The following is a 14,195-nucleotide window of genomic DNA, read 5'->3' as shown; positions in this document are numbered from 1 at the left end:
CTTAATGTGGGTGCTAATCTTGGTTCTGAATCCTCTTGGGAGCCTCAAATCAGCAGGAACCTCTAATCACTCATATCTCTAGGAGGGAAATGAGCTTTTCAACAATCTATCACAATTTTGTAGAAGAAGCTCATTTCTAGTCTTAAAGAGGTGGATTCTTTATTAAAGACTATCTTGGTCAAACTTAAAATTTACAACATTCGGTTCTATTTATAAGAAAAAATTCTCTTTTTAGATACATTGAATAATTAATGTATCTGGACAATATATTGTCTAAATACATTATTTATTCAATGTATTAAAAAGGAAATCTTTTTTTATAAATGAAACCAAAGGGAGTATTAGGATACAGATTAAGAGACTATGGATTTTGATACTTTGAATCATCTTAGTGAGTTCCTTATATGTAACCATACACAAAGTTAATCTACTTCCAAATCCATGATTTGACGGTTATCCTTATCATTACACAAAGAACATATTATACATAAGCGATAGGCAAATTCGTGAGATATATAAATCTTGTTAATTTTACTTGCAAGTATTTCTAAGCATGAGTGCACACAAGAATATTTGTCTGACACTAGAGTAAAACTAGTGTAAACAATGTTCTGTTTATCTGACTTTACTCGAACTATCTCTTTAATTCATGCATTCCTAGACACACCTCTTTGCATTTAGTAATTTTTATTTGCCTAGATGTTTAATATCGAATAATCTTTAATACAATTATTTGTTATATTGCCTAAGTGCACTCATGTACATTCAGTAAATGTGGATATTTCTACATAAGCTATCATTACATTTGACCATATGTTAAATCCTTATCAATCCTAAATATTTCCAATTGTATTTCACATCGCGTGAGAAATTTACAAAAGAGAAAGAAAGATAATGGAAGAAGAACTATGCATAGACATAGACAGACAGATTAGAATTCTCAAAGAAGAGAGAAAATGACGAAGATGAGTTCAAATTGAGAATTTAGGATTTTTATAACATTCTTTGTACTAATTTTAGAAATTTTTATTTTGTATTTTTTTTAATTTCACAATTACATGATAAAACATAAATAGCATAGGTGTCATGTCATTAAAAAAAATGACACGCCACTAATTTTAAGTGCAAATATATGAGAAAAGATTAAAATTAAATAAATTTATAATAAAAAATTAATTTTATAAGTGAGCTAAAATCGAGAAATTAATATTGCAATTAAATCAAATAATTTGTAGTATAAACTACATTTTTTTCAATGTGTATTAATCGACTTACAAACTGCCTAAGAAAACCCGCACAAAATGTTACTCCCACCGTCTCACAATAGGTGTCCTCTTTCCTATTTTTATTTGTCTCAAATTATTTGTCCATTTAAAATACCAAGGTAATATTTATTATTTCTTTCCACTAACTTATCCTTATTTATTGTATTTTAATTCATTTAAGTACTCCACTATCTATTATTAATAAGGTTATTTTAGTAAAGAGAAAAGGGTTTATGCACTAACAGTGTAAAAAAGTTTTACACTGTCAACCAATCACGACTATTTTAAGCGCCAAATCATACTGTAAATTTTAAATTACTGATATGAAATGATAAAATGAAATGTTTCTATTGGATGACAGTGTAAAAGTTTTTTACACCGTCAGTGCACTACCTTTAAACTCTTTAGTAAATGATATTCATTTTATTATTGAAATCAACATAATTAATTATTTTCTTAAAAAATGTGAAAATCTCAAAAAAGACACTTATTGAGACGGAAGGAGTTTTTCCTACCTAATCAGTATTATTATTTCATATTAACATAATTTTATGTATAATATATGAGAAATTGACTGTTGTGCAAAAAAAGACTTGATACATATAATCTCAAAATATTAAACAAAAAATTGAATTTTATCTTTTTAAATTATATAACTTTAACTATTATTCAATTTACTTATTATCCAAAAATATGATAGAGCTATGCATATGCCAAAAATCAACCATAAAATGAAACAGCCTTATCCTTCATTCACTTTGCTAACACCATGGCTTCAACATTCCTCTCATATCCTGCACCTCATCTTCTACACAATAATCACTTTCAAACCAAAAAGCACTTCTCCATAAAATGCACATCTTCACTAAACTCATCTTCTTCTGACTCAGAATTTCCCACACCAGACCCTACAAACACCACAATGAACAGTCCAGAAACATTTCCACTAGAGAAAAGAAGAAGATCAGATATAGTAAGACAAAGAAGGCCGACCGACGTAGCGAAAGCCGAGCCACCGAACTTCGAAATCGGTTGGAAGAGGACAAAAGAGATTAACAATGAGAAGCCAGTAGGGTTTGTGGTGGCTGACTTTTTGGAGAAGTTGGAGGAGCTTATGATGAGGAACGATTATGGTTCAACAGAACTGTTGGCAAAAGTTGGCGAGATTGTTGCTGAAAGGGCGAGAGAAGAAGCAGAATTTTTGAAAGATGAAGGGAAAGTTGAAGAGAGAATGGTTGTTGAACTTTTTAGAGTTTTGAAGTTGATGGAAATGGATTTGGCTATGGTGAAAGCTGCTGTTAAGGAGGATACTTTGAGTGAGAGGCTTGATCAAGCTAAGGCTAGGTGCAGGCAAGCTATACTTGTTGCTTATTCCTTTTGAATTCAATGTACTACAATGTTGAGATAACAAGATGGAATTACTAATCAGTATTGTTTTGTTTTAGTGACTCTTTGATATGTTTCAATAATCATAAGATTTTTTTGACATTGTGGTTTCCTTCAAAGGAATATGCATTTAAGATTTTTTAATATTCCCCGTCTCAAAAAATGATATATATACTAGTATGGTTTATACCCTTTATTTTCCTTATTATAAGTTTTGGAATACTGTCTTATATCCCTAAGTATTTCATATTCTTTTAATTTATCTTTTTGTATAATTAATGGCTAATTTGATAAAATTTGTATAATTTTTCTTTTTTGTACATCAATAACTATATTTTTTTAATATCTTTAAAAATGACAAAGCATCTTACGATAAAAAACTGAGGGACTAACACTTTTGTTTGAAATAGACCATTATTGCATCACTTATAATTGGCTTAACTTCACACCCAAAGAAAAAAGCTTAACTTGATCCTTTAATCAGTGATAACTAATAGGAAAAAGTCTCTATAATTTTCAAGGTGACAGTTCTTATTTGCTGGGTTCTCGATGTAGAAAGAAGTAACAAAAATTTCATCAGGACCAGACAAGTAATTTAACTAACCGGTTATGTTGTCATTTCACATTTGTCATAAAACAACATTAGGTTCAACTTATCATAATACTTGAAGAAATATCAAACTTTAGGATAATTTATGACACCATCTTAAATTTTGACATCAAATAAATGGATATTTTAACTTTTTTAAGGTGTGAAGGGTATTAGTTATGTAGAACAATTTGTAGAAATTATTTATGGAACCAATTAGTATGTACTCCCTCCGTCCCAAATTATAAGAGAAAAAAACAAAATCACGTTTATTAAGAAAAATAAAAACACACTCATTTGATTTATGGTTTTCTTGAAATAAAGTGCTTTAGAAAATTTTAAAAAAATTCTAATTGGTTGTTGGTTATGGAAATGATGAGAGAGAATGTAAGTTAAATGCAATTTGCAATTAATTTTATCTTGAAAGAAATGAAAGATGATTTTTTCTCTTATATTTTGGAACAAGAAAAATGCATTTTTTTCTCTTATATTTTGGGACGGAGGGAGTACATCAGCACCTAATGTTTTTTGTTAGTAGCAAAGTTATGAACACTGCATATACACTCTTTTATTGAGGAGCCTCATTCAGCATTATAAGAATTGTCGTTTGCTTTGCACCATGCAGCAAGCAGAGAATCATAACATTTTTGTGAAGGCAAAAGGCCAAGCTTATCCTTCATTTCTGAAATAAACTCCATGGCAGTTTGCATATGTTTCGACTCCGACTCTTCAATTAGAGAAAATACCTATAATCATGCACATAAAATTTGTTGTCAAAACAAGTCAATAGTCATGCTTCTTATCAGCATTGAATTGAAAGTTGATATAATTAGCTTAAAAAGTGAACAAGAGCTAACCTTATCAAAGAGAATTTTCATTACCAATTCATCGATTTGCAACTTATCCTTGAGGAGCTTACACAAGTCGATAGAAGCTCTGACCGAAAAGAAAATGAACATAAGTGAATAGAAAATAGTCATTTTTAGTTGGAATAAATCAATGGAAATGAAATATAAAATAAAAACAAACCTTAAACGCTTATTCCAAATACAACACAATATGATTCTGCAGCAAGCATCGTTCCAATAGCTTGTACTGTTTAGTTCCTCAAGGAGCAGAAGCAATTGATCGAACCCCTCATCGGAACAAGTGTGTTTCTATATGCAAGGGGAGAGGGAATGCAGATTTAAATTCGTAAACAATTGAGTAAACTGAACACTGATAGGTGCAGTTTCTGTGTAATGACATGTTTCTCGACGAAAAAAAATTCTTAATACTCATTTCCCTTGGAGTACTAGATTTCCTTTTTTTTCTTAAAGGCAAAGTTCTGAAAGTAAGTTAATAATTTTTCTTAAAGGCAAAGTTCTGAAAGTAAGTTAATAATCAAGAAAACACAATATTATACCTTGAGCAAAGCACAGCCATGTAAAATGAGTTTGTTATATGATGAGGAAGAAGGTAAAACTTCTAGTTTTTCGTGAAAATCCTTGAACTTTTTTATGACATCCTCAACCTTCAAAAACACAAACAATAAATTAGAATCATGCATATAAGTTAATAGACAAATCATCACCACAATATGCTTATAGAAACATGCAAACTGCGATTCATACAACATCAATCATGACTAAAGTTTGAGGTAACACAATGTGAAACTGGTGATATAGTTCTAGCCTTTTAGGAAGAAGCAAACTGCATAAAGCAAAGTACTTAATAGTATCATTTTCTTACGAAAATGTTATCACGCTTGAGGATTTTCTTACCCGTAAGTCTGGAACGCTGATTGCATAACTAGCAATGAAGTTTGTCATACTATCTTCTTCATGATCTGCAAAGTGTAAGAAAACCTAAGAGTACAAATTTTAAGAGAAATAGAAGCTCATACGTCTTAAGAAAAATGTATTATTCTTTCTAAACCAAAGGTGACGATAAGAAAAAAATCACGATCATACCACTTGTTTTGTAATCAAAAAAGAGTTTCTCCGCAACAGGTTCCAATGATAGTCTTCCCAATGCCTGAAATATCTTTGCCACAGAGTCAACAGATGAAAGCTTTTTAATGTCCATGATTTCCAACACCTCCAAAATATTCTCCTTCCTTTCACTCTCACAAAGAGCCAATAAATAACTTTCTGCAACATTAGTTGAAACAAGTAAATATCACAGTTACTACATGAAACAAAATATATGTTATTGTTGGACATCAATGTGCATAAAAAGCAGCATCAAGTTAATAGTTATGTTTCTTCACCAAATAGTGGATGCACTGATTTTGAAAGATGTATGTTTGGCATGAACACTTTTAATAATTATCTGCATAATAAAAGTTTTGAATACAATTTATCTTATTTTATGTTGTGTCAACATGTTTTTGATTGAGCACACACACGTGGATTCATATAATTCATATTAGATTACTCTGATGCATTTGGCCTCACAAAACACGGACCAAACAGTTCTATACAAACAATCAAAAAATTAGAAGACAACAATTATGTCTGCGTAATGTGAAAAACTGATAGATTCTGAATAGTATTGACAATTAAGGGAATAATAATACACACCATTAGAGTACTTTATGGCAGTTATACAGGGAATAACTTCCTGCAGTAGCAGTTACAAACTGCAACAGCAGTTATACTTACACAATTAACTGTAAATAACCTCTAGGATTAGAGAGCCTAGTCTCTCCCAAACCAACCCAACCAAATACAAACTGAATGATAGCCTTTCTCATTCTTTATTCTACTTATATACTTGACATCTAACTAAATCATTTGGGCCTAACTTACTTGGCCTTTGGGCCTACGCCTAACATACACATTAGTAATTGGAGGTCTACTAACAATACTCCCCTCCAAAAGTTTCACCTTGTCCTCAAGGTGAAAATCAGGAAATTGTTGGTTGATGACCTCAAAAGCTTCCCATGTTGCTTCAAATGCTGGTAAGTCCTTCCATTGAATAAGCACCTCCACAACGTTGGCAGCATTAGTACGGACAGCCATGAGATTTTGAGGTTCCACTTGAAGTTCTAAATCTTCTGACAGCATAGGTGGTAATGGTTGAGGATTTGGGACTGGTGTGACAGCTTTCTTCAACAGAGAAACATGAAAGACGGGATGAATCTTACTTTCAGCAGGAAGGGCTAATTGATAGGCAACCAAACCGATGAGCTTAGTAATTTGATAAGGGCCATAAAAACGAGGACTAAGCTTTTCATTGATCTTCTTTGCCAAAGATTTGAGTCTATAAGGCTGCAATTTGAGATAAACCCAGTCCCCAACAACAAATGATACATCTCTCCGGTGTTTATTGGCTTGAGTTTTCATTCGGTTTTGAGCTTTGGCCAAGTTGGAATGAAGATCATGCAGAATGATGTCACGTTCTTGAGTCAACCTGTTAACTTCCTCCACCGTTGAAGGAACAGTGGTACCCTTAACCAATTGTGGTGCATCACGGCCGTATAAAGCTTTGAAAGGAGTGGTCTTGGTTGAGTTGTTGTAATTGGAATTAAACCAAAATTCTGCCCAACCTAGCCACTTGACCCATTGCCGCGGTTTGTGTCCGGTTAAGCATCTCAAATAGGTCTCCAAGCACCGATTTGTTACCTCAGTTTGGCCATCTGTTTGAGGGTGATAAGCTGTACTGAACTTCAATTTGGTACCAGCCATTTTGAATAATTCCGTCCAGAAATGACTCAGAAAAATCTTGTCCCGATCAGAGACTATGGTAGAAGGAAAACCATGAAGTCTAACAATTTCTTGCAGGAAAATTTCAGCCACTGACTTAGCATTAAAAGGATGGCTAAGAGGCAAGAAATGAGCATATTTAGTGAATCTGTCAACCACCACTAAGATAACATCCTTACCTTGACTTTTGGGAAGCCCTTCGATAAAATCCATTGATATATCGGTCCAAACTTGAGAGGGGATTGGAAGTGGTTGGAGAAGACCAGCAGGGGATAAGGTTTGGTATTTATTTTGTTGGCAAATAGCACAAGAAGCCACAAAATTCTGAATATCTTTCTTCATCCCTTCCCAATAAACCAAGGCACCTAACCGTTTATAAGTGCGGAAAAATCCCGAATGGCCACCTACTGCTGAAGAATGGTATTCATTTAGTAGTTTGGGAATTCTGGAAGAACTCCGGGGTAAGACTAACTTGCCTTTGTAGAATAGTTTCCGATTTTGGAAGGTATAGTTTGGGTGAGTACTGGAATCCCGCAACAAGTCGTGAATAATGCTTTGGAGTTTAGAATCAGCCATTATCTCCGCTTCCCATTCTTCCAAATCAGCAAAGTGGATCACAGAAACTGCAGCATAAGTCATGCGACGGGATAGAGCATCGGCTGCTCGGTTATCACTGTCGGGTTTGTAAACAATATCGAAATCAAAGCCCATTAATTTAGAAGTCCATTTGAATTGGTCATCACCCAAAATGCGCTGGTCAGTGAGGAACTTTAAACTTTTCTGGTCAGTGTGAATAATAAAATGGCGTCCCATCAAGTAATGTCTCCATTTCTGAACCGACATGACAATAGCCATAAGTTCTCGCTCATAGACAGATTTTCGTTGTGCCCGGTCAGATAAAGTTTGGCTTGAAAATGCTACTGGTCGACCCTGCTGCATTAATACGGCGCCTAAGCCTTTGTTAGAGGCATCTGTCTCAATAACAAAGGGAAGAGAAAAATCTGGTACAGTAAGGATAGGTAATTCAGCCATGGCGTTTTTCAAAACTGCAAAGGCAGCTTGTGCTTCCTCATTCCAACCAAAATTGTCTTTCTTAAGAAGTTGAGTGAGAGGTCTCGCAATCTTCCCATAATTTCGAACAAACCGACGATAATAACCTGTCAGACCTAAGAATCCCCGTAAGGCTTTAAGATCTCTTGGAATAGGCCAATTGAGCATTGCTTCAATTTTCTGTGGATTGGCTGCCACACCCTGCCCCGAAATGACGTGTCCCAAATATTCCAATTGGCTTCGTCCGAAGGTACACTTTTTGAAGTTGGCCACCAATTGATTCTCTTTGAGCAAGATCAAAACAGCCTCCAAATGTCTCTTGTGCTCCTCCTCGGTTTTACTATACACCAAAATATCATCAAAAAATACCAATGTGAATCTACGTAAATATGGGCGTAACACTTCATTCATTAAAGCCTGAAATGTCGAAGGGGCATTAGTAAGACCAAAAGGCATAACAACAAATTCATAGTGGCCTTCGTGAGTTCTAAAGGCTGTTTTGGGGATGTCCTCTATTTTCATTCTGATTTGGTGATAACCAGACTTCAAATCCAACTTAGAGAATATCGTCGCACCTCCGAGTTCATCCAACAATTCATCAATAATGGGTATAGGAAATTTATTTGGCAGAGTGATTTTATTTAAGGCTCGATAATCTACACAAAACCGCCAGCCACCATCTTTTTTCTTGACAAGGATGATAGGGCTAGAGTACGGACTAACACTTGGCCTAATGACTCCGGATTGCAACATGTCATCTACTAATTTCTCAATTTCATTTTTTTGATAATGGGGATACCTGTAAGGACGTAGATTGGGGATAGGAGCGCCTTCCTTCAAGATGATTGCATGGTCATGACTCCGTTGGGGTGGTAAACCTTGTAGTTCGGTGAATACTTCTGGATAGTCTTCCAAAATTGGTCGAATCCACGGTAGTGTGGCAGCATGTGGGTCTGTTGCTTCTGAAATCATGTGATAGGTGATTAGAAACCCTTCCCCTTGGTTGGAGAGTGCCTTATACATGGATTTGATAGATGCCGGTGCTTTGGAGAGGGTGGGATCCCCTTGGATTATGTGAGTTCCTGTGGGTGTAGGAATTTTGAGAAGCAAGTCTCCAAAGTTGGCCCGGATTTCCCCAAGTTGTGCTAGCCATTCCATCCCCAACACAATATCGACTCCACCAAGTTCAAAGACATAAAAGTCTTGTTGAATTGTAAGACCTTGAATGTCCAAGGTTAATTGTTGACAAACCCCTCCACATGGAATTTTGCGGCCATCTCCCACCTCCACATTAAAAGAAGGTGTTGCAGCAATGGATAAGCTTAGTTGGTGAGCCAAGAGAGAGGAAATGAAATTGTGAGAGGCTCCACAATCGACCAAAACCAAAATGCGTGGCTCTGCCAAATATCCCCACAACTTTATAGTTTTCTTAGATGTGAATCCTGATATACTATACATCGACAATTGAAGGGTATGGAGTGTGGATTCTGCTGTTTCAATAAATGGGGCTGATTCGTCATCGTCGTCTCCTTCCATAAGCATGACATGAAATTGTTTATTAGCGCACACATGACCCGGAGCAAATTTTTCATCACAGCGAAAACACAAATTCTTGGCCATTTTATCCTGCAGTTCCGTGTCTGTAAGGCGTCGAAAAGCTCGCCCACGAGAAGTAGTTGCTGGTTTTGTGTTAGATGTCTCAGTTGTGGCAGCAATCGACGTTGTTTTGGCGTTGATTGCTTTGTTGTTGGAGTCCCACGTAACAGTGCGGTTAGAAGGATAACCATAACCCTTGGTGAAAGTCTTGGAGTGGGTGTTGAAGGAAGTTCCTTTGTCAAGGATGACATTCTTTTCATCAATTTTCTGGGCGAAATCCATCATCTCGGCCAAGGTTGTAACCGGATGTAATTTCAATTCTGCCTTTACCCCATCTTTTAACCCATTGAGAAAAATCCCTTTAAGATAATCTGGTTCTACACTTCTAAGTGGGCCAGCATACAATTCAAACTTGTCCCGATACTCTTCCACCGAGCCCATTTGCTTAAGGCTGAGGAGCAGTTCATAGGGACTTTGTAGCATTGACGGTTGAAACCGTTTGATCAAACCAGCCTTGAAATCATCCCAAGATGGTGAGGGGGAACAAAATTCCCACCATTGATACCAAGTGAGTGCTTTTCCTTCCATTGCTATCATGGCAGCCTGTACCTTTTCCTCGTCAGTTACACCCCTTAAATCAAAGTAGCGTTCAACACGATTAATCCACCCAAAAGCGTCTTCACCCTCGAAAATGGGAATTGTAAGTTTTCTCCATTTGTCATCATGGTTGCGGAGATTCTGTCCAAATACAGGGGTACCATTACCTATGTTGTCATTTCGGATAGTGAGACCGCGGACAGTTTCGAGTAGTTCATCAATTCGGCGCTGCGATTCATATTTTTCAGTTTCCATCAGATTGCGCAACTCATGAATCTCTTCTCTGGTTGCAACAAAACCTTCATATGCCCTTTCCAAAAATTCCAATCTTGCTTCCATTTGGCGGCGCGTGTGGACCATAAACTAGTGCCAAGGATCGTTGTCTATGATACCAATGATAGATTCTGAATAGTATTGACAATTAAGGGAATAATAATACACACCATTAGAGTACTTTATGGCAGTTATACAGGGAATAACTTCCTGCAGTAGCAGTTACAAACTGCAACAGCAGTTATACTTACACAATTAACTGTAAATAACCTCTAGGATTAGAGAGCCTAGTCTCTCCCAAACCAACCCAACCAAATACAAACTGAATGATAGCCTTTCTCATTCTTTATTCTACTTATATACTTGACATCTAACTAAATCATTTGGGCCTAACTTACTTGGCCTTTGGGCCTACGCCTAACATACACATTAGTAATTGGAGGTCTACTAACAAAAACACAGATGAACTTCTCAACATATATTACGGTTAAAATTCAAAGATAGAAGTTTGAGCACAGCTTCATAGAAACAGTTTATGACAAAGAAATACATGTGAAAGTAAATAAATAAAAGATCCACGTACCTCGTAAATCAAAAGTTTCCTCGCCATCATTCTCTGCAATATAATCACAAAGACTTTGAATCTTTTCTTCATCATTAACTTTTAACCACATCAGCATTTCATAGTAACCCAGTCTTGCAGTTGAACTGGGATTCTCATCTTTGATAACCTGACAGAAAAACTGAAACTCTTCAACCAATCTCATGTCAATTGTATACATAAGAAGTGGGCGATATGTTTGTTCTTCGAGCTCTAAACCTTGTCCCCTCATTAACTCAAAAAGGTGAAAAACCTTCCCCATCTCTTCAATTGCAATGTCTTTATTCTCAGCTTCCCTAGCTTTACCTATGCATATTTTTACCAATGCATTGTATCCTGTCACGCCTGGTTTTCGTTCAACTTTATCAAACAACTCAAGGGTAGCCTCAGTTCCTAGTATCTTCCCACAGCTTTCAATTATGCGGCGGAAACGTTGGTCTTGATTAGTATTGAATATGCATGTTCTTTTCTTTTCACGAGAAGCCTCTTTCCTTCGCAATGCTATATTGCTTTGAAGTGAGTTTGGCAACTGCGATATATTTATTATTTTTTCAAACTCATTTGTGGCATCAATTTCTTCAGAATAAGCTTCCTGGACTGACTGACCACCTGAAATAAGTAACAATACACTAGTAGTATCTCAAGTTGTCAAGCTGGTTCTGGTGTTGTCAATCGTGGAGAATAGTCATTACTCCCTCCGCCCTACAATGAGTGACTCATTTCAATTTTCAATACACTTTTTCCAATTTTACCCTTTATTTAATAAAAATTTCACCATTTCCAATACATACTAAGGGTACTATATACTTTTCTTAATCAGTGTGAAATGGTGTGTTGGGTCACTCATTATGGGATGGAGGGAGTAGTTCAAATTCTGCTACGCTAAATTGCTATAACGGCGTTATCTATGAAGCATGCACACCTCTAGGAGTAGGCGTGTCGCGGTGTCCAACACTTGTATTACACCCGTACGACATGTGTCAGAAAAGTTAAACAAGTGTCCCAAAAAATAGGTTTCTTTCGTTGTTTCGATACTTTTTGAAACGAAGTCCAACAAGCGTATGACACTCATATAACACGTGTCGGACAATTCAAACAAGTGTTTCACAAAAAAAGTATTTTTCCTTATTTAACACACCTTATACATTTTTTTGGACAATTCTCACAAACATCTAAAAGGATTGAATAGGTATTGAAACAATGTTATCAATGAGAGATTAAAAACATGAATTTTTATTAGATTATTTTAAACTTGTTTTAATAATAGATGGATAAATGAAGATCATATACTATATGAATCACACAAGCAGTGGTGTCAATGTCCTAAGATTTTGAAATTATCAGTGTTAAAGTGTCTGTGCTGCGTCGTCTTCTGGTATCCGTGCTTCATAGGACATTATAGCCGCTAAATGACAACAAGATGCACAAAATCGCGAATCACAGACCAATAGCGTTTTGTTCAAATTCCGCTAAGCTATAGCGCCATTATAGTCTCTATTTGACAACATTGTCTGGGCCACTTCAAGGGCTGAATAATCAAGTCGAGGGTTCAATCCCTAACTACTAACATAACACAAGCTATTCATAAGAGATGGAAAAAAAAGTTGAAACTACGAGTTAAGCTACAGAACTGAGACTTTCTTTGAGTTTTCTTCCATATCCTAAACAAAACAGATAATACACATTCTCAGAGGAATTTTAACAAACACTTACCGTAGAAAACAGAAGAAATCTGCCGAAAAACCCCTTCAAAATACTCATCTGCAACAGCAAAATACCCAAAACAGAAACAAATAAAAATGACATTTTATACTCAAATATTCCAACAAAATGGAATACAACAACACCCATTAACGTAATGAGTGGAAATCAAAATACCCAGAAACGATTTCGGTAGTTGTTGTTATCAGTGGGGTGAAAAGGTACCTGAATCAGGGTTTTGTTGAAGGTTAAGGCTTGTGAGGATGGAATTGACATCTGGTTTGGAATGGGTGGAAGATGATGACGTAAAAGGAGAAGAATGGGAGCAAAAGGGAGCGCGTAGATTTCTAATAATGTGGTAGTAGCGCATTTGAACTTGAATGAATGAATATTTGATAAATTACGTTGAAGTGGTGAAGGATTCTCTTTCTCTAAGGTGGAAATGAATTCACGCAATTACTTCAATGATCAACCTATGAGTGAAAACTGAAAACTCACGGAAAGAGGATGAGTATTCTTTTTCAATTGTGGGTTGAAATTTTCATGTTTAAACTTTTTTTTTTAGTGAAGACCCATTTTGGTCCCTCACAAAAATCACACAACCCAAATTAGTCCCTCACAAAAAAAAGGACTCGATTTAATCCCTTATAAAATTTAACCGGACCATATTAGTTCTTTTGTTAATATTTTTATCAAATCAGTTTTTTTATATTTTTAAACCGTGATTGGACTGCCACGTTGGCTTTTATTTTTTATTTTCATTTTTTAAATATTAAATTAATTTTTAATTATAATTTAATTTTTAAACAATTCTGATTTAATAATATCAAAAAGACTTGTTTTTTTTATAAGGAATCGAACTCAATACTATTAAAAAATATCTTAAGTCTTTACCACTAGGCCAATATGCATTCATAAAAAATAATTTCCAAAATTTTTAATAATATTAAATAATTATGAATTTAAAACAAAAATTATAAAATTTATATCAATGGGGTTTCAAACCTCTTTGATTTACTAATTTCAAATAATATACCAATTTAAAAATAAAATTTATTAAATGTAAAACCTCAATATATTTAATCAATTAAAAATAAATTAAATTATATGTAATTGAAATTAAATAACACGCAAATAAATATTTATTTATTTTAAATTAATTCAAATTAAATAATAATTAATTAGTTTAATAGTAATTCAACTAATTATTAAAATATTTAATAAATTTAAATTAAATAATCAATTAATTTTTAAAATTATTTAGTTAATACAAACTAAATAGTAATCAATTAATTTAATAGTAATTCAATTAAATATTAATTTATTTATTTTAATTTGATTAATATTATTTAGGATTTATATTTTATTAGTTTTATTTTTAAATTTTTGTATTATTTAAAATTAGTAAATATTTATTTTTTTGTTATTTGAAATAAATAAATATTTGT

The 14,195-nt window shown here is 34.5% G+C and overlaps 2 protein-coding genes across 3 annotated transcripts; one reads left to right on the top strand and one right to left on the bottom strand.

Annotated features, from left to right (window-relative positions):
- Nucleotides 1–1,975: 1,975 nt before the first annotated feature.
- On the top strand, nucleotides 1,976–2,862 carry LOC131629739 (protein CHLORORESPIRATORY REDUCTION 41, chloroplastic). Its single transcript, XM_058900513.1, has one exon. The coding sequence runs from the start codon at nucleotides 2,035–2,037 to the stop codon at nucleotides 2,644–2,646; it is 612 nt and encodes a 203-aa protein (XP_058756496.1). The 5' UTR covers nucleotides 1,976–2,034; the 3' UTR covers nucleotides 2,647–2,862.
- A 388-nt stretch (nucleotides 2,863–3,250) lies between these two features.
- On the bottom strand, nucleotides 3,251–13,302 carry LOC131629738 (pentatricopeptide repeat-containing protein At4g04790, mitochondrial-like). Of its 2 annotated transcripts, XR_009292090.1 has the most exons (10): nucleotides 12,973–13,302; nucleotides 12,760–12,807; nucleotides 11,029–11,655; nucleotides 5,193–5,372; nucleotides 5,004–5,068; nucleotides 4,646–4,753; nucleotides 4,270–4,397; nucleotides 4,098–4,176; nucleotides 3,751–3,986; nucleotides 3,251–3,470 (listed from the first exon to the last, which is right to left on the bottom strand). XR_009292090.1 is itself a non-coding variant. In XM_058900512.1 (9 exons), the coding sequence occupies exons 1-9, from the start codon at nucleotides 13,115–13,117 to the stop codon at nucleotides 3,822–3,824; spliced, it is 1,545 nt and encodes a 514-aa protein (XP_058756495.1). In that variant the 5' UTR covers nucleotides 13,118–13,302; the 3' UTR covers nucleotides 3,546–3,821. The 2 variants fall into 2 exon arrangements, 1 of the variants encoding a protein (XP_058756495.1); XM_058900512.1 differs by lacking the exon at nucleotides 3,251–3,470 and having other exon boundaries at nucleotides 3,546–3,986.
- Nucleotides 13,303–14,195: the final 893 nt, after the last annotated feature.

This window comes from Vicia villosa, unplaced genomic scaffold, assembly GCF_029867415.1.
Source record: "Vicia villosa cultivar HV-30 ecotype Madison, WI unplaced genomic scaffold, Vvil1.0 ctg.000602F_1_1_3, whole genome shotgun sequence".
Classification (NCBI taxonomy): Eukaryota; Viridiplantae; Streptophyta; class Magnoliopsida; order Fabales; family Fabaceae; genus Vicia; species Vicia villosa.
The sequence above is the reverse complement of the archived record's forward strand: the minus strand, read 5'-3'. Positions and strand labels throughout refer to the sequence as shown.

What these genes read in the sequence shown, in the direction of transcription:
- LOC131629739 (XM_058900513.1), top strand. Translation starts at nt 2,035, where the DNA reads ATGGCTTCAACATTCCTCTCATATCCTGCACCTCATCTTCTACACAAT.
- LOC131629738 (XM_058900512.1), bottom strand. Translation starts at nt 13,117, where the DNA reads ATGCGCTACTACCACATTATTAGAAATCTACGCGCTCCCTTTTGCTCC. An exon ending in TCAGCGTTCCAGACTTACGG is followed by an intron (nt 4,754 to 5,003) that starts GTAAGAAAATCC and finishes GTGTTTTTGAAG; the next exon opens with GTTGAGGATGTCATAAAAAA. An exon ending in ATTTGGAATAAGCGTTTAAG is followed by an intron (nt 4,177 to 4,269) that starts GTTTGTTTTTAT and finishes CTTTTCGGTCAG; the next exon opens with AGCTTCTATCGACTTGTGTA.